This window comes from Cyanistes caeruleus, chromosome 6, assembly GCF_971803275.1.
Source record: "Cyanistes caeruleus chromosome 6, bCyaCae1.hap1.1, whole genome shotgun sequence".
Taxonomy (NCBI): domain Eukaryota; kingdom Metazoa; phylum Chordata; class Aves; order Passeriformes; family Paridae; genus Cyanistes; species Cyanistes caeruleus.
In genome coordinates this window covers 51,612,041-51,639,165 of record NC_141706.1, presented here as the reverse complement: position 1 = coordinate 51,639,165, position 27,125 = coordinate 51,612,041, and the positions used below count along the sequence as shown (strand labels likewise).

Sequence of the window (27,125 nt, the reverse complement as noted above, 5' to 3'; positions counted from 1 at the left end):
ATACCGTTATTAGGATTATTTTGTGTTTGTGTAGGTTTTACTCCACCTAGACTCATAAAACTGATTGTTCACATTGCTGCTAAAGGTTAGGAATATGCAATTGTAGTTAATGTCAGAAATCAGTTTCTCAATTATTAACACCTTGCAGTATATTCACAGGCCAAATACTTACTGATTGTAACTGAAAGCAGAAGTTCAAAGTAGCCAGCTGTGTACAGGTTTCTACTGAAACCTGCAATCCAGCTGGCACCAGGAATTAAAGCATGAAAGATACTGTGATATGCTAAGAGAGGGCATGTAGGTACATAGATTTAATACTTTTGCTTCACTTTATTGAAGTCCTTGTGTTTCATCAGGTTTTGTAGGTTTGTGTTTGAAAAGAAGCAGCAATTGAAACACCTGTTTCCTTTAGAAGCAGCTGTCACAAGTTACAAATACTTGGGATTTTTAGTAGTAGTCAGTTCATGAATATTAATGCAAAAATATTTGACTTGCATTGAAAACTGTATCTTGACCTGCAAGGCACTGAGTACTGTCTGGGCCATCTTGAGCAAGTTGCATCAAAATTATGGGCCTGCTTCCCTCATGAGAATCTAATTTGGAGAGAGGACACAAGAAAACCAGATGGTGAACAAATGGGTAGAGCTCAGTTTAGAACTCATGGGTACTAAATCAGTGAAGTCCATGAATTAGTTTTGTGCAGTTACTTTTTGGTGCAAAATATTTTCAGCACTTCATTTCTTACCAATGTCTTGAAAGTCAATATTCCTAGCTGTTATTCCAGCATAATATTCCCTACTCCAGAGTGTGGCATCCTGGGCATGTAACTGAGTCTTGCCAAACCATGATGTTTTGCCATGATTAAAATGGAGATAGATTTTGGTGCTTTTGCAGTGTGTTTGAATTCCTGAGATTCAAGTCAGTGGAAGCATGTCAGTAGCAACATCTTCTTAATTGGTGAGGTCGTTCTGAACTTTGAGCCACTTGCTTTTCTGGAGGAATGAGTAAAGAAGAGATGGTGTTAGTGTATGGCTGCTACTGCTAGTGAACAGTGCTGTGGTCAGAGGGATTATCCTGGAAATACTGATTTAATTCAAGAAACTTCTCAGTGCTATTACACATAGGTTCAAATTCATGCATAGTCTTTTGGCCATTGGTATGTAATTTGTGAATTGCACACAAATGCAAGTACATTGCTCAACCTGAAGTTTAATACTGCAAACAACTCTTAAACTGTGCTCACAGAAATGGTTTGTGTAGAAATCAGGAAGCTGAGTCTTCCCAGCTGTGACATCCATCTTCTGCTTTCAGTACTGCTCATCACTACTTGGTTGGGTTAGCTAGAAAGGGATGCCCTTCAGATAACTTAGCAACACCATTTTTGTGGGTGGTTCCTTATAGGAGACTGAAGCACTGTGATAGAGATGTTTAGGAAGATATAAGAATGGAGTTTCACTGGGTGCTTCTTAAAAAAGATATGTTTTCCAGGACTGAAAACAGTGTCTCTCTGATTTGGAAGTCTTCAGTAATTTTCGACTCAAAACATATAAAACCCAGACTAGATTCATATATTTTAAGTTTGGTGGGAAGAGAAGGAATTCCCTAAAGACATCTACCTCTATACTTCTAACATTGTACCCCAATGAAAATGGCTTCTTAAACTAACGCAATTGGATTGTATATGAGCAAGATGCATATACAGGAATCAAGACCAAAAAAACCTGCCTTAATGACAGTCAGAAGTTCTCCAAATAGGATAAAATAGAACATGCTGTTTCCTTGGGACATTTCTATTGTACATGAAACTTGATAGCTGTAATGTTCTACTTGTACTGCCTATGGAAAAGTCACTTACTGTAACTGAGACAGCTTCTAGCGTAACTTTGAGTATCAGAAAATGATAAATCATTGAGAGTAAAATGTTTCATGAAGCTATTTTTGCTGACAATTTTGTATCAGAGTAAAAAAACTAGGAAAAGACATTTTCATAGTGTTTTATTGCTGGTTTCATAATGTTCTATTGCTAAGTTTCTAACTTTCTATTTCTGGGTTTTGGTTGGGATTTTGTTTTGGTTTGTTTTACTTTGGTGTTTAATATTAAGCCATTAAAGAGACGAAATAAATTTGGAAAGAAGGCTTACTTTTATGAAACACTTCCTACTTCTTTCTCTGTACTCCTTATAATATTTTTAGAAAAAGTATGAGTGTGATAGGATTATCAGGATACATTTTTCTCTCCCACCTCAATTTTTATTTAGAATAAATGTCTTGTTGGATGCATCCTAGATTTGTACTTTGTAAGGACTACAGAGTATGGAATTTAAGAGCTATAAAATTGTTTGTGAGTAGTAAAATACAAGTTGGGCAGATGTCATCAAATTTGTGCCTGGGATAAGATAGCTGAATAAAGTTACACATTTGGCAGAAAACATTTGCTTTTGGCTACTTCTGATGTCCCATCCACTATACATCATCAACAATTTCCTTTCAGTTCTTGTGGCCTGATATAAAGAATTCTGCTAAACACCACTGAAAGAAAGCTTGGCAGGAAAGAGCTGAAGCTGACAGATATTAGCCAAAACTCTGTACCTCTTGTCTATAATGATTCCTTCAGTGCTACAAAAGCTGGGTTAAGGAAGAGAGTCCTTAGACTGTTATGTGCCATATGAAGACAGAAGAAGCAAAGAACCTGTCTATCCCTACAGGATACACGAACACATTCCACTTCTTTAAAATTCATTTCTCAGTAAATACTATTCATTCTTCCTCACTAAGTATTGGCTACCTTGAGCTAGACAGTTTAATTAAGTGTATGTTTGTTTTCCAGATCACACAAAGAACATGTTTTTTACCCAATTCATTGTCTTGACAAATCTCACTCCTTGCTTATACTTCCTTTAACTTTCATGTGCCAACGTTTAACCAAGAGGTTAGTTTCTTTCCTTTTTTAGTCAGCTGTTGGGGAGTTAGTGTGTCTGGCAACTGTCCATTACTTCCTCCTTCTTTTGCATTTCAGTTTTACCAAATTACTACATTGTTTGTTTGATAATCAAATCTTCAGGGAAGGACCCAGTCTGACATGGTTTTTCTGACACTGTTGTGAAGATCTTGGATGAGGTGGTTATCTCAGCCAGAACCAGAATTGCTTCACCTGCAAGTAAGAGATCAGGGATCCAGTCTATTGAGAGATATGATGAAAGAAGTCCATAGTTGGAATAGTCTAATCAGCTACTGTGCACACAAGAGTATGCTCTGGATTGAAATAATCCTGCACTGGCTGTGAAGTAATCATGTAGTCTTCTACTTACTTTCCACCTACAGAGCCTGAGTACAGGCTACAAAACAACACTGGGTTTTTGAAGGGCTTCTGTTGGATCCTTTTAACAGTGTGTGAACATAGTGCTTTGGTGGATTCAGATTATGATATGTTCTCCTACTTGTCATTTACTTTTTTGTCTGTTAAACTATAAACATGAAAGTCCACTGCAAAAGGAAGATCTTTCTTTTCCCCTTGGAGAATTTAAGAGGTGTAGTCTTGATTTTTTAACATTGGGTGCATTGGTTTCTCCAGGGTTAGCCAGTGGAGATTCAGCTGGCTGAGTCTACTCAGGTTGTGAAATTCCACCAGAGAAGCATAAGATCCAAAAATAATTTCTCCATTCATGCAGCAGGTTAGGGGCAGATTCTCAGTATACAGTTTAACTGTACTTCAACCTGAGAGCAGAGTAGACCCTCAGAAACATAGCAGTGATGAAAGGTGAATAGTAATTTTGTGTTTCACTGGGAACATTATGTGAGAAAGGGAACCTTCATCAAAGAGATGCACAGGTCTTCTTGCATTGTTTTCCTGAGCTGAGTTTCTCAGACATAAACGGCTTTCGGCACTCGCACAGAAAAGGTGTAAATTACATTTCACACTTCTGCCTGGGAATTGGGAACCTGTAACCTGCCTGTACTCTTGGTTAAAGAAGCATTAGAAGAGAGGGGTCAGGACTGTAAGGTGTTAGTCCAGATTGGTACTGATTGATGATACAGCTTGGAGTAAATTATCTTATCTCCACACCTTGAATCTTCAGTCTAAAATATAAATATCTCACCTCAAAATATGGGTTTGAAACGTAATTAAAGCTTGTAAGGCGTAAATGTATCTTTGGAATAAAAGCACCACATAATTTCCAGTAAATAATCCACAAGCCTTCAAAAGCACCAAGACATAGAAATAATTTCTTGAATATAAGTAGCTGCTGTACAGCCTGCACAAAGGCTGGAAGACTCTATGGGTGCCAGGGACAGTGTAATAGCAGTTTATATACGTAATCTTTTTAAAATTAAGTAATTAATGTTAATTTTTACAAGGGTCAAGTTTTGATGCTTTAAATGCTGTAAGTAGATATAAATGAGCAAGAAAGATCAATCTTACCATGGCACATTGGTAATGTGGATAACTAGAAATTAATACTTTTTACTACTGAATTATTTTAATCCTTTTCGTTTTAGGTTTAGTATGCTGTGGAAGCTGATTTACCAGCAAGTTGGGATATTGGGGTTTTTTTTCTTTATGGTTCCATGTATTACCTGAAAGGAATACACAGTCTATGTGCTTCTTCAGTGATTCCTTGCATACAACCTTTCTGTTTGTCTGTCTGAGTGATGTAGTGGTGTTGCTGAATCATAATTCAGAGTCCGAGGAAACAAAAACAAAAATCAGTAGAAATAACACTGCAGTTGCAAGCTGAAATAGTTACTGAATTCCGAGTGATGATTTCATTATACAGAGCTGTGATGTACTTTAGAGAAAAGTTAGAATCACAGAATCATGCTTAAGGCCTCCTCTGGCCTGAATAGTCTTATTGAAGCTTTTTGGTGAGTGGTGGCATGAGGCACAGACTGGCCATGATGGAAGTGAATTTCACAGGCAGGACAAGAGACCAAGTTGTCTCTTAGGGGTATTTTCATAAGACAGCAAACTTCCATGTTTTCTTTCTTTACAAACATTTGTTACTTCTTGAAGGGAATATGTGGAGAGCTAGAGAGTGTGTGTGTGTGTATGTGTGTGTGTGTATGTGTGTTGACATGGGAATGTTTTCAATGTGAAGCTTTCGAAGAGAATGTTTCCTGGATAGCACTGCATGACTTACAAACCTGCAAAGGGTCAAGGAGAATGAAGGATGGGTTCCATTGAGGGTGTCAATGTATAGAAATCTGAAGTTGTGAGACTTGGCAGTGTATTTGATACAGAAACTGGTATGGATACATACATAGGAGTGCAGGGAAGAAAGGAAACTCAGAAGAGATAAAGAAGGAAAGACAGGAAGCTAATTTCTGAGAATTGGTGAGGAAGCAAACAGGATGTTCTAAAGAAGCAATGGAGGTCATCAATCAGGGAGTGAATAGAAGAAAAGGGATAAAATAAGCATCATTTAACTGTGCCAGCAGACCAGGATAATTAGGTAACTGTGGAAAGAAGAATTTGCGCATCAAGGAGCCTGTTGCTCTCTTTCTGCAGTAGCACTTTCAGTATGTTTGCCTTGAAGTTTAACAATGTATATTTAGACAGTATCCATAACTAACTGAGGTTCTGTGCATATGCATTAATGTTGCATTTCAGTATAAAACTATGGTTTGTATCATAGTGAAAATTCCCAGGTCTTTATCCGTCAAAACTCCTGGTACCTTTCTTTTGACTGGACTTTTTAAGCTTAGAGAAACCATACCATGTAGTGCAGTAGTATGAAATCCGTCCCTCTTGAAAGTTTGCTGGAATAACCATGGCCACTGGAAATAATGTCTTTTTATTGATCTTTTGGTATTCAGCACGTTTATCTGTTGCTTTGAATTTACCTGATACCTTTGCATTTTAGATTAGCCATATCCTTGAGCAGATTGCTTTTCTTTCATAACATTGATGTTTTGACCATCTCAAGGTCATGCTGTTGAAACAAACATAATAAGAAATTCAGCTTTTTGAGTTTTAACATGATAATGTTCCTCTACAATATCTACAAACCAGAACATCAGAGCAACAAAAGCCTTCCAGTGTCCCCTGAGTGAAAGAGCTTTGATCGATTCCTCATAAGCTAGCGATGAAGGAAAAAGTCTATAGAGTAGTGAGGTATAAATAGCAAAATGCAATTTTAAAATTATTCTGGTCACTGAAAGCTGACCCAAGTTGTTATAAACTAGTTTCTGTAATTTTAGTCATTTGAGGCTGTACTTAAGCACCTAAATATAACTGACCTGCTCTTCAGAGGTGCTCAAAAGCAAGAGTGGGTGTAACACAGTGACAGGATTTGATGAGGGGAGTGATGTGCTCTCACAAGCAGGAGAAAGAAGATTATTTTCCCAGAACTAATCTGTGTGGTCTGGAGTGAAATAAGGTGAGCACCAGGACATTAGGAGGGGAGTTGTTGAACTGGCTTGATGTTTAGAGAAAGTTGAAGTGTGCTTCAGCAACTTAGAACTAACATACTTCTGAGCCTAGACTCCTGCCTCAGAATACTCTAGTATTTTGGGGTGTGAGTATTTGAAGTTGAGCATGTAAAGTGTGTGTGTTGATTCTGAATAATTTTTCTAGTCTCTGTGTAATTTGTTTAAAAATAAATTCTATGGGTGTATATAAAGTGATACGGTTTACATTTATCTTACATGTGTTTATATAATATCTGTATGTTTAAAAATAATATAAAAAGAGTAATGATCATCATTCTCTTTTTGGACATTCCCCATGGGGAGAAGTTATGGTATGAATGATGACTTACAGTAAATAGAACATGTGTTAACTGGCTGGCTGTGGATGTTAAAGGTGCGAGTTCGGGTGGAGGCTGTAGCGAGGTTACTGTTCCAGCCTGAAGGGACATAATAGCAGTGCAAACAAATGGCATTACATGCAAGCAGGTCCCTGGTAATCCTGCATTTCACAATGGAGGAGGAATATCTTGAAACTTGCTAAGGACACTCTTGCTTTGGTGGTGCCTGCGTAGTGCTTCTCTGCTGCTTCAGCTGTCTGCCTGGGCTGAGCAGTGTGCAGAAACATGCCTGGGTAAAAAACAAGTACTCAGTTGTAGCTTAAAATCTTGTTGGCCAGAGCTGCAGTTTTTGATGTAGAGCCAAGCTGAATGGCCCAGTGAAATGTCTTGTCTGCCGTGGTCAGGACCTGCGAGTTTGGTGTCAGTGGCATCAGCACATGTTGGGTGAGGAAGGCTGGGCTGTGACCCGGCCGTGTGCGGGAGGCACGGGACTGCTGCCAGGCTGTGTGGCAGGATCATCAATGGCCAGAGACAGGGCCTAATTAGTGCTATGGAGATAATGCTTTTTTAGCATCTTCTCTTTCTCCTCCTGGTAAATACATGTTTTTGGTTAATATTTTGTTCTGCAGAGATGGGGGGCCAAGATATTGCTGCTCAATAAATAAACTGGGATGATAAAAAGCTGTCAACTGTGGTTTTGCAGTGAAGTACTTGTGTTCTGTTAATCTGTAAGGGGTCATTGTTTCTTTTTGTAGACAAAATAATTACATCTGTGCTCATAGCTGGTTTTGACTCTAAGCACACACATTCATAGCAGAACAGTAATTAGAAAACAAAAATGATTCATTTGTACAAGGAATGATCTGCAGCAACTAGGTCAGGCAGTGGCTTTGGCAAGCCATGTTATCATTGTTTGCCATGAAAATAGCATTGGAAATAGATTGGCACTCAGAAGACTCGAGGCTAAGATGTCCAAGGTAAGCAGTGTACTGCACGAGCCTCTCTAATGGTTTCTCAGTACATTTGAAAGCTTAAGTTCCACATTTTGCTCCTGTATTTTTCTGACTTTTCCTTTAGAAGTAAAAAACGTTCCATGTTTTGTTTTGGTTTTAGTTCCTTCAGGAGTGATACAAAATGGAGCTCGAGTGCTGAGTAGAGGAATATTTCCTGGAGCCAGGCCATTGCCAATCAACCCTATAGAGAGCATGGCTGTCGCAGTAAGGTAAGAGTGGATCATTGTGGGATCTCTATGAAATAAATCAGTATTTTGCAGAAAATGTAAAAGTATATGTAAGCTCTGGTAAATGGGTGTTTTGCTGCTTGCCAATGCTTCTGGGGTTCTAAATTAAATAAAACTCTGCCACCTAAAATTCTTTGGGTCTCATCCTTTGCAAGACAGTTGTGGTGTATCTGTCTGTTGTGCGGTGGTTTGTGAAAGGCAGTTTTATTTTCACTAGCAAATTGCAAGCAATTTGTGGTGAGAACCTCCTATAGTGGCGTGTTCTTCCAAGTGCAAATGCTTTTTTCTGCTTCTCCCCTCTCTCCCTTTCCTGAAAGACATTTTCCTGGATTAAATACCAGAGAGAAGAGTATCACCAATATTAAAGCAAATCCTGAAAGCTGTTTCAACACATACCTGTCATTTTGTTACTAACTTAGATCTTTGTGAGGCAGTTTCTTTCACTAGTTTTATTTCAAGGTTATGCTGAAACATTCAAGGGTAAAATGTTGTTAAGATACTCAACTATCAGGAAGCAGGGCAGTAAGAGACATCTAGTGATGGCAGCAGGAACTGTGGTTTAGTGGTTTGTTTCGCTTAAAGCAGTACTGGTTTATTGGTGGAAGAACATTTTGCCTTGGGTGTAGCTCCATTTTCAGTCAGTCACAACAGAGAATAATTTGGTCAAGTGTACTGCCAGTGTCCTTCTCTTTCAGAACTCTCAGTATCTGCAAAAGCTATTTCAGCTCAGGCAGTTGGGTATTCTGTATGGGGTTTCATAATTAGTGCTGACCTCACTTTACTGCACTATTCCAATTACACTCTTTTCTCAGGAAAGGGCTGCAAGGCAGTGAAATAAAGTATCTTGGTAGATCTTACTCCATTACTATTTATGTGTGTTTTTTTTTTAATTTATCCCTTTTCAGAATCAGTGTCTAGCCCTTTGGGTGCAGTATTTCCATAATGGAGAGAATGACAGAGAGAGCCTATGACATTCATGTACTCTTGATGCTTAAAATGCATAGAGGGGAAGACACTAATTGGAATAAAATCCATATTTTTTGATGAGCAAGTTCTTCAGCTGTTTTTCCTATTTGCTACACTGAAGGGATGCAACCCCAAGGGTCATCCTCCAGAATTCTGCAGAGTTCCTCTCCATCTCTCTTTACCACAGCTTGGCCTTGCTAGCAGCAGGGGTCAGTTCTCTTCATCAGCTTTGCCATGGGCTTTACCCAGGACTTGTATTCTGTTCCAGTGGGGATTGCAGAGCCATGGGACTACTGGATCATTAATTATATATCATTTTTATAGTTTTCAGACTAAATGGAGGACATAGTGGTCTCAATATTCTCTGTAGAGTTTATCTGTATTTCCTTCTTAGACTGTTTCATAATCAGAATTGACTCATAGAAGAGATAGAAGTGTTTTACTTCCGGGCCACTCAAAAACTTAATTCTGTGTAGGCATCCTCAAATTGCTGTTCTGTAAAGCCGTATGTAGTTAAATTGTATACATTTTCAAAGGACTGTTTCTCATGTTTTTTTCCCAGCAGGTAGAGAATGGGATTTTACCAGCTACCTGTTAATGTAGAGATGTGAAATTAGGGATTTTATCCCTCCCTTGCTTATGTTCTTTTTGCTCTGTCTCACCGAAAAGCATTTATAATTAGTTAATGCAGACATTTCCAATTCTTTTTGTTCTCTTCTCCAGCCTTAGGCAGTATTAGAAATAGCTTGCTATGAATATATTCCTGGTGTGCATAATGTCTGCTCATATTTAAAATCTCCTGCAATATCCCCTCTTCTAATTCTTGAAAGGCAGAGGGAGACACAGACAAGAGGCTTTGAAAGCTTTTGAGAAGTTAGGGGACTCTCTTCAACAGAGCAAGTTCAGCAGGCAGCTTTGTCTTGTTTCCCTCTGGGATAATATGATTCAGACTTTCTTTAGGAAGAAGATCAATCTGGATTCACAGTGCCTCTTAGAACATCATCTGGTCCTCTTAAAACTGGATACCTCTGTTATCAGTTCCTGTTAAAATGACACTGTTTCTCAGTGCCAGCCCCTCTCCTCAGATACACAAGACTAAATAGGACCTGTCATGTTGAGCTTTCATGGCATCTCATGAGAATAACTTCTGCTCGTAATGTGCAGCACAGGAAATTTACCACAGCATCCATGCAGCCTGCTTTTGCAATTTAAGAGTAGGTGGACTGCTCAGATTGAGCTGTCCTTCCTGCACAGGGGACGATGGTCCAGTCAGGCTGGCAGGGGATGTTTTCAGACCTGTTTAGGTGCAGGAAGGCTGATTCTCCCCACTAGTTTTTACCAGGAGGGAGGTCTGGACAGCCATAGGAGGTGGTACAGTCTCCTGTTACGTCTTCTGCTGAAATTGCATGCCTCTGCCTATATATTGAGAAGCCAGACAGCTTCTTCCTAAGACTTTAAATCAAGTGTCTGTTTTTTTGAGAAGTGTTCCTTTGGTGCTGTAAATGAAAGGCCTAAAGCCACCTGATGAAGGTAGTTTGTATCATAGTGTTTTCTTGGTAGCAGACAGTTGCATAATAAATTAAACCTCTTAACTGTTTTTCTTTAGTTACCGTATGTAGGAGTCACAGGTTCTTCTGTGAGATGCTGGTCTTCTGTTGGCACTTCCTTGCTGTCTGAGCTGTTTATTTTGTTTTGTGTCTCATTTCCTCAATATCTTAATGGTCTCTGGTTTAGCAGTCCCCCAAGCTGGTGGAAATAACCTGCAGTATATTTTCCTGTTGTGAAATGCCATTAGTGCCAAAGCACAGTAACAGAGAGTTTGATCTTGGGTTAAATTTGCAGTTCTAGTTAGGTGGGATGTTTTGACTAATCTGTTATTCAGAAAGGAAGCCAAAACTATAGCATTGGATGAAGAAGCTGAAATCTGTGATTTAACTCCCATCAATAGAAAAGTTTACTGTGCTGTTCATCTTCAACAGTGTGACTGAATGCATTGGTGTATCTTGTTCCTGCACAAGGTATTGATGTGTTGCTCTTCCCTTGTAATTACATGTAATTATATATAAAATAAGGTACAATTGAATTAAGTACTTTGGGTTAAAAAAACCCTCCTGAAAACTATTTAACAAACATGACTTTCCATGAATAAAGAAGTGCAGTTGAGGAGATCAACATTATTTTGTAGTGCATTTGGCTTAAATTGCATAAATAGGCCTTTCATTCCAAACTAATCTACAAATGGAAAGGCATCCCACACTATTTTTACTCTGAAAATCATCCTCTGGTGTTAAATCTCCACAACAGAGCATAATTGGATGTGTTTTGACAGTAGCTTTTTATTTACTTTATTCACACCACTTTTAGCTTGTTTATCATCCATATTTTCCATGTTGTGGCTGACAAGTCCAAGACACACCCAAAAACAGCAGGGAAAAGTAACGCTTCAAAGCTGCACAGCATGGAGCATGTCTCCAGCATGAGATCCATCATATTTTGGGGATATTTTTGGCAGACCATATCCCTGTATAGTTCCCTGAGAGAATCTAAAAGCAAATGCAGTGATAGTCTGGATATGTAGGAAAGAAAATACTGACTGACAGAGGTATTCAATGAAAGCAGGCAAAGCCAGTAGTTCCTTACATGCACCAAGGAGCTGGTTGTGAAAGTGAGCTCTTGCTCTTCCTATCATCATCCATTGGAAAACAGCTTTTGAATGTCTTCCTGGGAGGAGTTCTGTGTTGCTTTAGTAGGGACATTATCTGTCAAAGTGGCCAGTGCATATGATATTCACGTGTCTTGGCAAGGTGCACGGAGCTCTTACCACATAGAATCATCTTTCACAGGAGTCAGGTATTACCTATAACATTCGCCCTTGGAAAGAGTACGAGCTTGGAAGTTGATCTAACATTTGAGATTACATAACATCAATTTCACCATGATATTTGTGATTTTCTCCAGTTAACCGTAGTCTGTGGGTGGTTTGTGACTATGTCCAAGTCCTGCTGCTGTGCAGTAGAACAACTCAGCCTAAGCCTCTCATCTGCCTAATGTGGACAGATCCATTGAGATGAGGTTGATGGAAATTCACCCCACAGAGAATCTTGCCAGCTGTTTAGCATAGCCCTTGTAATTTGGTTCAGGTTATTTTGCAGAAGATATTTTGCAAAATACCCATGATAATTTTTTTTAAAAAAACTTACTTATATGCTACGTATGCCTAGGTAATAGGTTAGATGACTTTCGGTACTGTGTGTTACTGTTTTGAATTACTGCAGGTTAAAAATAAAATAAAAATAAGAGTTAATGGGAAATTACATGTTTTTTCCCCATTCTACCCAATTCTTCTTGTTTTTAGTTTCTCTGTCCTGGTTTTGGCTGGTATGGAGTTCATTTTCTTCTTGTAGCCAGCACAGAGCTGTGTGTTGGCTTTAGCACAAGAATAATGTTGATAATATGCTGATGGTTTAGTTGCTGAGCAGAACTTGTCCCAAGTCAAGGACTTTTCAGCTTCCCTTGCTCTGCCAGTGAGCAGGTACACAAGAAGCTGAGAGGGAGCAGGGGCAGGGCACCTGAGCTGAACAGGCCAAGGGGATATTCCATACCATTCCATTCCATACCGTAGAGCATAAACTGGGAGAGTTGGCAGGGAGGAGCTGATGACTCCTGAGGGATGGTTTGAGTTGGGAGCAGTTGAGTTGCATATCCCTTATCTTTCATGTGTTTAATTCCCCTTTTTGTTACCTCTCTTTTCATCATCTTCATTGTCATTGTTGTTACTGGTTTTGTTATTATTTACTTTATTTCAAAATGTTTGTATCTTAACTCATGGTTACCTTTTTCCAATTCTCCTCCCAATCCCACCTGGAGCAGGGAAGAGCAAGCAGCTGCATGGGACATAGTTGCTGATTGGGATTTAACTCAAGGACATTCTTAAGGAATTTCCCAATTATCTGTAAATTGTAAACAGGTTTCCCAAAGAACTTCCCTCAGAATCTTTCTATTCAAGTTTCCAAGGTAAAATTTTTCTTCTTCATAGGGAAAGCAAGTGCATCTGCACCTGCAGAGCTACAACTGTTCCTTGATTTTGAGGAATAAAAAAAAAAAAAAAAAAATCAACAAAAAACGAGCAGAAAAACAACAAAACACCCCAAAATGCAACACTAACAAACCTTACTTACTTCATCATGAGTAGATTTTAAAATACCTGTTATTATGCTATTAATGCCACAGTTCCTTATGGAACTCCTGATCAATGGGGCATGGCAAGAATGAGTTTTGTGCTTAACCTTATCTGAAGATGGAAAATGGTTATTTAGGATTATTTGCACTTTTAAATTATAGGGCAATTACTAGATTATTCCTTGGACATAGCTTTTATTATTGTGACTTTATTTCTCATGCTGGCTTTATTTTTGCTTCTATTTTCCTCCCTTGAAGCAGCCATTCAAGCAGTGATTAAATAAAAGAAACATAAGAAGCATGTGCAGAGTAGATGCCAGAGCATAATTAGAATTACTATCATTCACTTACATTATCTGTAAATTATTATTTTTGCTTAGATAAAGGAATTTGTAGGTATTTCCTTTCATAAATTCTTAATTGTATCTTTGTAGTGCTTATCACTGGCATGATCAGCTTAACAAACCCCAGATCATCCCTGTTGCATTGCATTCCCCTCCCCACCTGTAACAGGCAGGATGAGTTATCCTTGGGAGCCAAAGGAATCTTTTAATAACTAAAGGACAGTAATGCTGACTGACTTGATTATTCTTTCTTTGCAAAATGCACAGGGCTCCATTTCTCTTAATTTTAGATCTGCTGCTGATACTGCTGGCAGTTCATGAATTGTATTTACTGTGGTCCTTTGCATACAATTTTTCTCTGGAGTACCTTTGTAAGAGCTTCTGTCACTATTGTGAGCAACTCACTTAACTCAGTAACCCCTGACAGAATCTCATCGACAACAAGTGAGCACCACTTACTTTTCATACGCTTGCTCATCTTTCTGTCTGCTGGCTTTAAGAAGCAGTTCAACTAGCTGTAGCCAAAAGTTCTGACTGTCCTGAATTTCCCTTTGAAATAAAAAAGTGATTTTTTTTTTTTTAGAAAACCTGGAATGTGTCAAAATCTACAAACTCTGTTTTCCTTGTATCTTCTAACTGTGTTTCCAGTTACATACAAAAACTGTCATCTATGGATACACAGTATCTGTCATCCAGAAGGATCAGAGGTAGATTAAGGTGATATTTAAACTCCAAGTAGGTTTTCTTTGTTCATCAAAGGAATATACCTGTCTCAAGTGTGAAATGCAGTAAGTATTTTTCAGCAAAACCTTTGCCATTTTGCAAACAGAATGTGATTGCCTATCTTTCATTCAAGCTAGCAGAGAAATTTAAGGAAGATATGTCTGTACTTGGTAAATGACAGATTTACTTCTGTCTCCTCCTGAGGAAGACCTCTTTGAAAGGCAGAGGCACTAACAGTATGCAGAGGACATTATTTCCTCTAACTTGAGACCCAGCTGCTGTGAATCTTGTCTGGCTTCTGATGGCATTGGTAACAGAATTCGTATCCTTTAATGATGGGAATGAAGTCAGACTTTCAGAAGTCCAAACTTACATCTGCACTGCTTAAGGATTGTGTCATTGTGCTACAACCAAATGGAAATATTCTAAAAAGAATCTCTGCACATTGCTTTAGGCTCAGATCCCTCAAGCAAATAAGATAGTCCATGTCAGTAGGATGAAAAGCTCTAGAGACTGTCCCATTGACTTTCCTGAAAGAGCAAGCCACTGCTTTAAAACATGAAAATATGTCTGTTTGTGGAAATTCTGAAATAAAGTTTTGAACAAAATGGGGGGAAAATTTGGTATTACTGAAAATAAATTTCCTCTTATTGTTACAGTAAGCACAGAATTCTTAAATGCCTTTTCTTCCCCTCTGTAATTTAAAATACTCAACATCAGAGCAAGCACTTGTTAATCTATTATTGTTTCAGTAACAAAGTGAGTTACAACCAGAACTGTGAGCAAAAATAGATTGAGCTGGCCAAAATCCTTGTCCTGAAACACAGGGGAGTTCTGTCCACTGACGGTCTAGATTGAACTAAGTAGATCACAGATTCATTTTGTAATGAATATATGGTGGTGTAAAAGCAATGTAGAGCTTGAGAATGTCTCAGAAGCATGTGTGGAATATGAATTGCTTAGATATTAGTTCATTCAACTCTTACTAATCTACTAATATCAGTTATAAGTAATTCATCTAATGTTTGAGCTGTTGCATATTAAGATACAGATCAGATTAATTTACTTTCAGGGTACATGACTTGATGTTGTGAATATCCTAAAACACTCTGCCTGTATAACTTTTTACTTTTCTGCAAATATCCTTTGCTAATTCTCACCTTGACCTGCTTTCTCTTCCTTTTGTATTTCCTCAAGCAGAACTGGTTGGAAATCTTTCAAAATGTAAGTGAAACCCAAAGATTTTTCTGAGATGCAAACACTATACATTTCCTGACCAGTTCTAACATAGAAGCTTTTCTTCTGAAGTGTATTGGTATTTCCTTTTCTCCCCTTTTTTTTAAAAGCAGTTCTTTTTTTGCACCTTTTTGTGAACGTCTGTTTTTCTTTACCAGCATCTCTGTTTGCAGACACTCACTGGGGATGCTAACCCCAGAGTACACCCTCCCCTGGGATGTCCCTCTGTACTCCCCGGGCATTTCATTCTATTTTTATGCTGATTTGGAGGAATTTGGATCTGGAGTAAGTCCCATGGGCAGAGCTTTAGAAGCCACATTATAGCCCCTTTATGTAAAGGCAGCACTAGAGACTCAAGAGCAGGGCAAGTCAGGGATATTTCTTTGGCATGTGGTTGCACTGCTCGGTGGAGCTGTGGCTTTCCTTTTATTGACAGTCTCTCTGTGCAAACTAACAAGAGTAGATCTAAATAGCATAAAAATGGGCATCTTGGTTTAAATCACATCAATTAGAAGCCTTGTTCACTTGCAGTCAGTAGGAATTTCATTTGAGTTCCCAACTATTCTGTCCTGTATTTATTTCCTTGGAACAAGAATTGATTGTTATTTTTTAATGGAAAATTAGTAGCGTGTGATTTTTAGTGAGCCATATTGCTCTGACTTTTAGCTGCCTAGTAAAATCAAGTAACTTTAATTTTATGCTAATTTATGATAATTTTTAACATCTTTAAATGTAAATTTACCCTAAAAATGAAGAATCTGTCACTTAAAATGCATCACATGCTTCCTTGTAATGGCTGATCTTAAGGAGTTGGTTATAAATTCACCTTATAACTAGCTTAGTATGGATGATTTCTTCTTCTAAGCATTTGGCATCCTCTAATGACAACCCCTGCAGTTGCAAGCCATCACAGAGTAAATGCAGCTGGCTTGCTGCACAATCATGAATGACATTGCACTTAGTTATTAATAATTGAAGGAGCTTTGTGTATTGCTTCTGGGTTCTATATGGAATTTATGGCTCATACCTCTACTCAGAAATCTAGGTGAAAGTAATTTTGTTGAGCAAAAGAGGTTGGCAAGAGGCTTTCTTTGCTAATAAGTGTACCTTCTATTCTATACATTTCTTTGAAAGCACTGTAAATAACATTAGGAATGACTGATGAATTTGCTGCCTTCTAGCATTGTCCTGTCACTGGTTCATAAATGCAAGGGGGTTTCTTATCTCAGTGAGCTCCTGTAGACAAGGGCATTTAGATGAACAGGAGGTGTGGAATTACATACCACTCTTATTTTTCCCACCTTTCAACCTTACCTCTTAGAAATGAGTAATACTCTGCTATTTCTTGTGTAAGGAAACAATACATGAGGTCCATTGCCTGAAACCTAAGGTACTTTCCCATTTTTTAAAGTAAAAGAACATTAATACTCTGGACTTGCCATTGTGCCATTCCTCTTAAGAAATATCTGTTCAGTGTGTGCATTTAAGAAAGGGCTTTAATTCAGAACTGCCCCAAGTGTGCAAAAGTGTTGCACTGTATTAGGAATGATGAAAGTACGACACAGACTCTCTTAGCTTAGTTGTGAAAAAGAGCAAGTTTTATTCTTTCAGATCTTTTATAGACAGTTCTGAGAAGGTACGAGAGGTAAAACTCTCATGGGTCATTAAACCAACACATCACCATCATTGGACAGTTAGGAATGGCACCCTTTGACCCTTTCTCACAAGTAAACAACAAGGATCCAAACAACACCTGCAAAGGTTGTTTTCCTTCTCCAAGGACTGTTTGGATTCCTCCTTATGATTTCTCAGGCCAGAGTGAGGAAGTTATGTGACTTAGTTTCACACAGGCTTCAGCTAATGCCTGAAGCCTAAAAATTTGACCATTGTCAGTTCCCACTCCAATGGTAGCACAAAGATAGCAAGAGTAGGCTTTAAATCAGTTTATCATGTGATGGTTTAAACAGCCTTGCTTTTTTGTTGGATTTTTTTGAACTGTCAGAGAGGTTCAAGGCTGGTGAACTGGCAGGTAGCAGTGATTATGGCTTTACTCAATGATGAGCATTCTACTCTCCTCCTTTTCAGCAGGAGTTAAGCATTGCACAGAATCAGTGTCTTCTTTTATAGTATTGTAAGCGTCGTGTTCTGTTTTTTAAAGTCAGTGGCAATGCTCTTAATAACTTTTCACTCCCCAAAAAAAACCTGTTAGTTTTAAATATATTATGCTGCAGTAGTTCCCACTGTACAGGGTGCCATAAAACCAAAGGAGGAAATGACAGCTTCTAGAGCAAATCCAGATTTATTTTTCTACTGCTTGTTTTTGAACACATTCTAATATTTTCTTGGCAGCTAGTGGCTTAAGATCGTATTGCTTTTAAAGTTATTTATTAACTGATCAGAATCAGAACTGTGACTGGACCTGGTTGCTCCCTCTCTTGAAAAGAGTGCTAAGTAGAAGTTGTGCTACTTCCAGGTGAAACATCTCCTGCACTTGGAATGCAAGTTGGAATTAGAGTTGGGAAGTGTCTTTCAGAGGGGGCAAGGAATTGCCCCAAAAAGCTAGTGTCTCTTCTCCATGTTTTTGGTAGTATCACTTTATATGAAAAAGATGAGGGGCTATTTATGCAACTTAGCAGACTTTATTTACCCAGTAGATAAAATAATGTTGGGGTTTTTTCTTTTTAATTTTTTGGAAGTGTAAGCTATTAATTGAAATTGAAATCAATGCTGTTTACACATCATTTATTTGTAACCATCCCCTACTTGTTCCTGCTTCTTGTGCTATTTTGCATCTTTTGGCTTGTTGTGTATGTCAAGTCCAATCCACGAGCAATTAGGCTTTGAAACCAGCTTGCATGGACATTACTTTGACAGTCACAGTTTCAGATTGTAATGCCAATTTATCTGTCAGTTGGCTTTATCATATTTTGCTTTGAAGCAGGATCACATCTCTGTGGCTTCTAAGACTGCTTGGATTTGTTTTTACAGGAATGGAATAACAAACTGCCGGATGAGGACGGAAAGCGAACAGTCCTGCGGCTCTCCAGTTGTTAGCGGTGACCCAAAGGAGGATCACAACTACAGCAGTGCCAAATCTTCCAACCACAGGAGCACATCACCTGCCAGTGACTCTGTTTCCTCTTCCTCTGCTGACGACCAGTATGAATTTGCAACTAAAGGTAGCCAAGACAGCAGTGAAGGAAGTGAAGTTAGCTTCCAGAGCCACGAGAGCCATAGCGAAACAGAAGAGGAGGACAAAAAGCAAAGTCGGAAGGAGACCAAGGATTCTTTAGCTGACAGTGGATATGCATCCCAGCACAAGAAAAGGCAACATTTAATGAAGGCGAAAAAAGTACCAAGTGACACACTGCCTCTTAAAAAGAGACGTACAGAAAAGCCCCCTGAGAGTGACGATGAGGAGATGAAAGAAGCAGCAGGATCACTCCTGCATTTAGCAGGAATTCGATCCTGTTTGAACAACATCACCAATCGGACGGCAAAGGGGCAGAAAGAGCAAAAGGAAACCACAAAAAATTAGAACAAATCAATGATTTGTTTGAACTTACAAAGTTTTGTTTCAGCACGTCAGGTGAAATCTAATGATTTGTGGCAATATCAGCAATTTTTTCCTTTTTGTTTTTCTTCTATTTCTGTTTTGTTTCTTTGGGTTTTTGTTTGGGTTTTTGGTTTTTTTTTTTGACCCTTAAGATTTTTATTTTTAAAGGAGATTGAAGCCATAGAACTCATACTGACACTCAGCTAATTTACAAAAGCTTTTCATTACCTGAAGACAAAAAGTTAAGAAAAAAAGAAAGCCAAAATCGCCATTGCTTTCTCCAGCTTGTCAAAAATGCATGGTTGAATACGCAGTGATATCAACTTTAATGTGATGGGAGTAAAATTGGGCACTTGGAAATCCCTCTTACAGTAGAAGAGCTGTGCATAATTTAGTATTCATTCAGGCCTGGCCCTTAAGAATTTTTTTAATGGCCTTACAATTGGGTTAGAAGTGAATGTGAATAAAGAGGTTTGTGGGAAAGAGGAGGCGTGTACTTCTCAACCAAGAGCTGTTTAGTGGCACTTGGAGATGTTGTGCCATACAAGTCTTCAGACAGTCACTGGTGGCAACTGTGGAAGCAGTAATGCATTTCTGGTGTGTCACGTATTCTGTGTGGCTCATAATATGAATGAAGACTGATAACTCTAAGGAAATTTAAACTTTATGCAATGGGTTTCAGTGAAATAATGAAATGGGAGGGGGGTGACTGTTAGTAGCATCGTTAACCATTGAATTCTGTCTTCTGTATTAAATTGAAAGAATATTCAAAAAGCCATAAGCCTGAAGATTGGCACTGCGTGCAAAAAATGATAGTAATAGGGAAAAACAAACTATGTCTTCTAAACTGCCTGAGTGAAAAGTAATCAATTCTAAGAAATTACAGTAGATACAATGTACATCAGAATCTTTTTCTGTGGATCACATCTTTGATCTAACAGGGGAAACAAAGCTACAAAACCTGCCATTAGTAGTATTCTGTATTTAAAAATAGAAGGAAAGCATATTGGTGAACAGTAAAATTCAGAAGTTCAACAAAAGATCTCCTACACTGCCCTCAGAAATGAGTGTGCAGTGACCATCAGTCAGGATTCATCTGTGCAAAAATGACAACAAATTTCCAGATTCAACCAGCATAGCCAGCAGAAGAAATTTGATCCACAATGCATGGATTCTTTAGGGAAGGGGGAAAACAAAAAGCAAACAATTTTTTTTATTCAAAGATGACAAAGTTCTTGTAAGGTAAATAATGTATTTAGCATGAAGCATGAATTATTTTCATATAAATATAGAAAATAGAGAAAAAGGCTATGCCTCTAATTTTTAAGCCCTTAGGCTTAGAGTTTGTTTTTTGGGGGTTTTATTTTTTGTTTGTTTTGTTTTTGTTTTGGTTCTTTTTTGTTGTTGTTGGGGTTTTTTTGAAGCAGGTGTTTAAGGTTTAACCTTCTTCAGGGACAAACACTGACTGTTGGGGAACTTACTCTGCAATATTAAAAAATAAAATCTTCATGCTCTGGTAGGGCTTGGATGGTTGAATTATACTGCCTTGTCTGCACATTCAGCCCCCCTCTCCCTACTTCTGTTTAAAAAAAGAAAAAAAAAAAAAAGAAAAAAGTAAAAGTGTGTCTTTTCTTCGTCTGTACATGTGTAACATGACGCAATAATCTGAGGGCAAATTTAGTAGTGAGTGTGTATGACAGAATCAAGAGAATAATGGGAGGTTAATTGAGGAAAACTCTCTGATTTGATTCAGGAATAAGTAGACAAGAAAATAGCTTTGCTTATTTGCCATGAAAAATTGAAGTTAAGAGCCTTATGGAGGTGTCCGGATAAAAACCAGTGTTACAGAGAGTGTGATTCAGGTACAGTGCTACTCTCCTGCTAAGGATGACTATGAGACTGAAAATCACTACAGCAGAGAGAAGCTGTGAAATAAACAAAACAGTCTCTCTCACCTGGATTCTTGCTTTTGGCATGAAAAATTCTACACTTAGAATATCCTAGAGGCAAAAAGAACATCCCAGAAACCAACCACTTGAGAGAACAAAATGGTCGGTTTCTTAAAGAGTGTAGGTTTAGATTTCTCACTTAACAGCTGTTTCAGACAGCAGTTTCACCAAGATGGATCTAGTTTATGAAGAGTGAGTTAGAGAAGGGTTTGACTTCCTACTCAGTGCAGTGAGCTAAAAGTTGTATTTGGAGATGCCTGTGGTGTGTGCCCAGTTAGGAGGTGGAAGGACTGAAGGACAGGCTGGTCTGGACCCGGTCCTGTGCTCTTCAAGCACTTTGTAAAGAGCAGGGCAGCACAGCAAAAGTGTGCCTCTCCTCCCATCTCAGCCAGTATGTCCTGGGATCCAGGAGCTGCTTGACAGCTGCCAAAGCTCAGCACAACTGCCAGCTTTGGAGATAAGGAAGGACACAGCCATGGATAATGTGAGAAACAGCCTTGTTCCTCTCAGTGTGCAGGGGCCGATGCATGCAGGGCTGATTCCCAGCATTAATTAAGTCAGGAGTACATAGATGCTAACTTTTGTTGGCTGCCTGCAGCCCTTGAGATAACATTGGGGAAAACAGGAAGGACCAGTCCCTTGGCCAGGTAACACAGAGATGAATGAGCCGTAACATTTCCCTTGTCTGATCAGACTGGGATAATCCGCTTCTTCCCAGATCCGTGCTCTCCACAGCCAAAGTCTGTAGGCAGTGAGCCACACAACCCTGTACAAGAGAACTTGGCCTTCATCTTTTACAGACTTTTGGGAGAGTCATTTGAAATAGAAGATACTACAGTATCATTTTGCCACCACCTTTGCTCTTTAATGCATAGTTGCATCAGCTCAGGAGTGGCTTAATATTTACCAAAAAACAGCAGTGAAAAATCTAGTGGCAGAAATTGCAAACCATGGCTCAGCCATCTCTGTCCTCCAGGGAAAGTAACGTGTTTGTGTGCCAGTGGCCAGATTCTGTCCACAACACTAATTCCAGAGCAACTTCTCTGATTGCAGTGTGTCAGTGCAAATGAGATCAGTATCTGCTGAACAACAAGTACCATTCATTAATGTGGACTCTTGGTGGCTAAATATATAATTACCACTAGTATTACTCATCTTAGAAAACAGTCATTTTGCATAAATATCTAATTAGGCAGGTTATCTTTATACAGATATATATAGATATATATATATATATAACACCTATCTAAGACTTCAACAAGTCCTCTGTATACTTGCTGGTAAACCTAAAATGTTGGCAAGCATGTATTTTCATATAAAATTTGTTTTTCCTAGTCTGATCTGCTAGGAAGGTATTCTTTGGTAGAATTTTACAAAGTTACGTTCAGAAACCAGCAGTTTGGGCTGCCATCAATGGATTTTTTCTGGTGTTTAAAAACAACTTGTCCTTATTGATGCTTACTCTGACTGTTGATGAGAAGTACGTAATTTGGATTGTATAAAGTATTTAGGAGTCACCTTTTAAACCATATTTGTGCCTGGCTGACAATGGCAACTTTGTCAGAACTGGTTCTACTCCATCAGAGAAGTTCTCTTTTTTTTGTGTAAGAACTGAAATTGATTTGTTTTCCAAGAAATATGATGTCAGCTTTTAATCGAGTTGTCTTTACTTCAACTGAATGATGTCAAAACGGACTGGTAATTGCACTGTATTACAAACTCTCTCACTTGACAGATAGGAGGTGGTGTGGTTTTGCTTGTTTGCTTTCCTTCTAAGCCATTTTGGAGTGAGAAGTTGTCAAATCTCTAGCTTTCCCTTCTTCTCACTCTATAAATATTGCCAAATTAGCATTTCTCCAAGACAGGTGGGGGCAAGGTCAGCAAGTGTTTGGTGGCAAGTTTCACATAGGCATGAATTGTAAGGGTTGCTGGACTTCATGGCGAGTTCCTTTGGAAATATGCCTTTTGCAGCAAGAAGCTCTTGCAGGCCAGAGCTAATGCCATAAGCAGATTTCACCAGCATCTCTGGGGAGGTGAAATCTGCTGATCGTGCTTGCATTCGGCAAGCAGTTGGATGTCCTACTGCATTTTGGTGCAGATTCTGCTTACATTTAAAAATGCAAGCACAGGTCTTGAACAGCTTAAATGTATCACCCCATAGCTGTTTCTGAAAGCAGTGTGCTTCTGATCTTCTCCTGGCAAAACTGGCAGTAGTTCTACAAAGATCACAGGGCTTTTACAGCTGAAAAGCCAAATGTGGGAGTTGAGGAGGTGTGCCCTGTAGGACTAGAGATTGTTCTCTTCTCTCCAGCAATTGAGTTGAGGTCTATATTCTGGTTCCTCTCCTACCTTAATGGGAGAAGGGAATCCCAGAGGAAATGAACTGAATTCCAGTGTTCAGCTGAATTACTGTCTACCTGTGGAAAAGATACAGAAAAAAGCTGGATGCTGCATTCTTCACTGGAGTGAGGTAGAGATACATCAACATACTTTAGCAGAGAATGAAATCCTAAATTGTACACCAAATGGCACCATGGATAAAATCACCAAAACAACACTTTGTCTTGGTTTCTTAGTAGTAGTAATTTATTTTTACTGAGATTTTGGCTTCCATCCCAATCCATCTAAAGATGTAGATCATAGAATCATAAAATATGCTGAGTTGGAAGGGACCCATCTGACTCATGGCCCTGCACAGGGCACCCCAAGAATCACACTGTGGGTCTGAGAGTGCACAGTCTGAGGTTTTCTAGAGCTTGAAGGTGTCTGGTCTCCTTTGCAGTCAGTAGAGCCATAGACACCCAAGTGCTCGTGGAAACCTTTACCATTTCACTAGTATTATTATTATTATTGTTACCACAATTTTTGCTTTAATCTGACCTTAGGCATTTTTGAAAACATTACTCTCCTGTGCTCCAGGATCAGAATGAAACTACTGAGAAAGTGCATTTCCAATGAAATTTACTTCACTTCCTGGAGAATGCAAACCCAGCTCCTTTGGGCACATCACTACCGCCTGAATAGCTCATTGGCATATTTTATAGGAAATATTTTGAAACATTTTCTTAACTTTGCCACCAAAAGAGCATTTGAACCATACATCCTCCTGATTGTAACAGAGTATCAGTGTTGACTGTCTGACCAGTTAAGTTTTAGTAGTGTTCTTCACAGCCCTCCAGTAATATATCAAACACTGTTATGCACATAATGCAGCACTGTGATCTAATTTAAATAATACTTTTTTATTATTTATACTACTCTATGTAATATACATCAACACTTTGCTATATAACCTAAGTGATAACCCTCTTCTTAGTTACCTGCCAAACTCTGAATTTGTTTGATTTATATTGCAGTTAGCACAGTTACCAAGTTGTAATGATGTCTCTTTTCCTTTGAAACAGGATGTGTAAGTCAAACTATACATTTTGTGTGTTTCTGTTTTGAGATGAAGTTTATAAAGATTTACACACAACATTCGGTGTTCTGTATAAATCTGCATACATTTGTAAATTCATCTGTTAATCCCCTTTTCTTTAGAAAGTATTAATTGATGGTGGTTTATTAGGGATTTTTATTTTTGCATTTTTATTTTTAGTACTGGTTATTCTTGAATTAAGCAGAGACTTGTCAGCTGGGTTGCTTTATCTTTGATCATGTACATGACCTTATAATTCTTCCACAGTTCAGCAAACAAGTACTAGCTTCACTGACCAAAAAAAAAAGTCTCAACCTAATATGTCTATGGTGCTGTATTTTGCTGGTATGCATTTAAAACCAGAAATGATTTAAAGGTCACTTTTGAGTTGTTCTAATAAGTAGCCTTTCCTGGTTCGGGGAGTTTGGGTTTTGTTTTAGCATTGAAAACAAGGTATATTTATCTGAAGCTATATAATGGTTTTTCTACTGTATGGCGTTTCCTTTTGCAAAGAGGTGAATATCGGTCTGATGTAACATCCTTTCACAATCAGTGGAAGGGGGTTTTGTTTCACTTTTTTATTTTCAGTGGATTTCATGAGGCTTTGGATCAGGCCAGCAGTTACAGGAGCTCATCATCCAAGGGTTTAAGGGATAAATGACAACTTGTGCTGGCCTTTAGTGCTAGAAGGGATTTTACCGAATACTAAAACTACATGCTGGATTCTGGAATGGCTGACAATCTAGAAATGGGAATCTTTTTCATTTGTTTACTCTGGCCTGAAATCCCAAGACCTTCTTTTTTTGTTTGGATGACATTGAACTTGAGTACATTTTTAAGTTACTAGAGCATTGTACGTTTCCTGAGTATGTGTGTGGGACAGCAATTGAAAGTCATACCTGTATCTGATAACCAGTTCCATGCCTGCATCATTCACACTCACTACTTAAAACTGCCATGATGTAAAATGTTGGGGGGAATGATTTGTGTGTGTATGAAAAGCATTATGAACTTGTACATTTTTTTATACTCTGATCTGTAATTTCTGAAGTATTTTGTTTTACAGAAAAAGTGATAAAGCAATCAAAAGACCAAGAGATTTAGTATCAATGCTTAAGGGTCACAGGACCTTAACTGGCCAATAAGTTAATTTAGTACAGTGATAAGCCAATTTTTTTTCCTGTACTTGGCGTCTGAAACTGCCAATTTCATCAATATTAAAATATGAACTGTGACGGGGAATGAACAGTGATGTTAAGTTGTATTTGTGTTTACCTAAATGAGCAGTCCGAAGGCAAGTGCAATCAGCTGATCTTTAGGAAATATGAAATTGTTGATTTAGAGGCATACTTGCATTTTACATTTTCTTGATGTGTAATCATGTTGCCAAAGACAAACTATTTCATCAATTATTATTGTAAATAACACTTTCCCAAGACCTACCATAAAGTTTCTGTGATGTATTGTCTTCCAGTTGCAATAAAAATTACTGAGTTGCATCAATTGAACAATTGTATTTGTGTGAATATTACTTTCAGAATATGCCCACATATTAAGACAGAATAACAGTGGTTGTTTAGCTTGGGGTTTTTTTTTACAAATTAATTCCTTCATTATTAAGTAGTTCTTATGGACCCTCATGGGATGTTATCTGGATCTTCACTGCAGTAGATGTCAGCTCATGTTAATTTGCTGTCATGTACAAATGGCTCAACATACTAAACTGATGTTAAGTTAGGGTCTGATCTTCCTTTTTCATCAGTTTTGCAGCCCAGAAACAAAAGCTGATTTCATTGGGAAGTGGTTGCTTTGTTTCAGTTTGGTTTTTTTAGTTAGCTACAATTAGAAGAGATCCAATAAAATGTCTAATGGCATATATATAACATCTTGAAAATCATACCTTTGTAATCAGTGCATCAATCCTCCCACCTAAGTCTAGAGTTGAAGAAAACATTGCAAAATTATTCTCTTCTGAGAATGAATGAGTATAAAAAAATTGCAATGGTCTCATAGCTTTCCCCAATTAAAATTAAACTGAATAGTACAATCTCACAAGTCAGAACATTCCACAGACCCTGTGTTTCTGAAAGTGTTCTGTTAACAGCCCTAGATACCTATAGGTTAACTTTGAAAAGGATTGAGAAGAAAGCAAGCCCCTCAGTTCCTCCATCAAACTTTCTCCCGGCCGGTTTGAAGTGCTGCTGAAGCAGAGGGGGTGGTTTCTCGGCCATGTAAGGAGAATGTTTGGCTGCTGAAGCTGGAACTCAGCTGACTTAAGTGTCCTCCTCTCTTGTCTTGATGCCATCCAGAGTGGTTGGTATGGCAGACTACTGCACTAGGCTTCTGAGGGACAAGATGGATGCGAACATCCCGGGAGAAAGTGGAGCAAGAAGCAGCAAATGTCTGAGATACACACAAAGGAACATAAAAGTGCCCAAGCTCACTGTCTGTCCAGGCAATTGCTACTTCCATCCATTACCTGGGAAAGTTTGTTTGTAACCAATCCTCAGTGCCCACTGCTGCTGCAGTTGAACAAGGAGAAAAAAAACTTGGCTGAGGAGACAAGATGAGAGTTGACTGATGAGAAGGCAAAACCTTTTAACTGTGCTCAGAACCATTTCCTCTAATGCATCCCCCCTCCCATCTGCCACCAGTTAGGCAAGGATCATGTAGCAGTCAGTGGATGGATCCATAGGGATGTGCACAGAGGAACAAGGAGACCTGCAGTCTCCACAGAACATGTTTTAGCCTTTATGTACAAGCCAGCA

The 27,125-nt window shown here is 38.6% G+C and overlaps 1 protein-coding gene across 35 annotated transcripts in view; it reads left to right on the top strand.

Annotated features, from left to right (window-relative positions):
• Positions 1-20,509, top strand: part of FOXN3 (forkhead box N3) — a 205,246-nt gene extending 184,737 nt beyond the window's left edge. For 27 of the 35 annotated variants that reach the window (XM_086894326.1, XM_086894342.1, XM_086894334.1 and 24 more), the window contains 2 exons: positions 7,860-7,968; positions 18,423-20,509. In XM_086894326.1, the coding sequence (XP_086750452.1) occupies positions 7,860-7,968; positions 18,423-18,972 (659 nt within the window). In that variant the 3' untranslated portion in view covers positions 18,973-20,509. Of the gene's footprint in view, positions 1-7,859; positions 7,969-15,398; positions 15,423-18,422 lie in introns of all 35 variants that reach the window. The other 8 variants (XM_086894319.1, XM_086894337.1, XM_086894322.1 and 5 more) reach the window with 1 other exon arrangement.
• Positions 20,510-27,125: the final 6,616 nt, after the last annotated feature.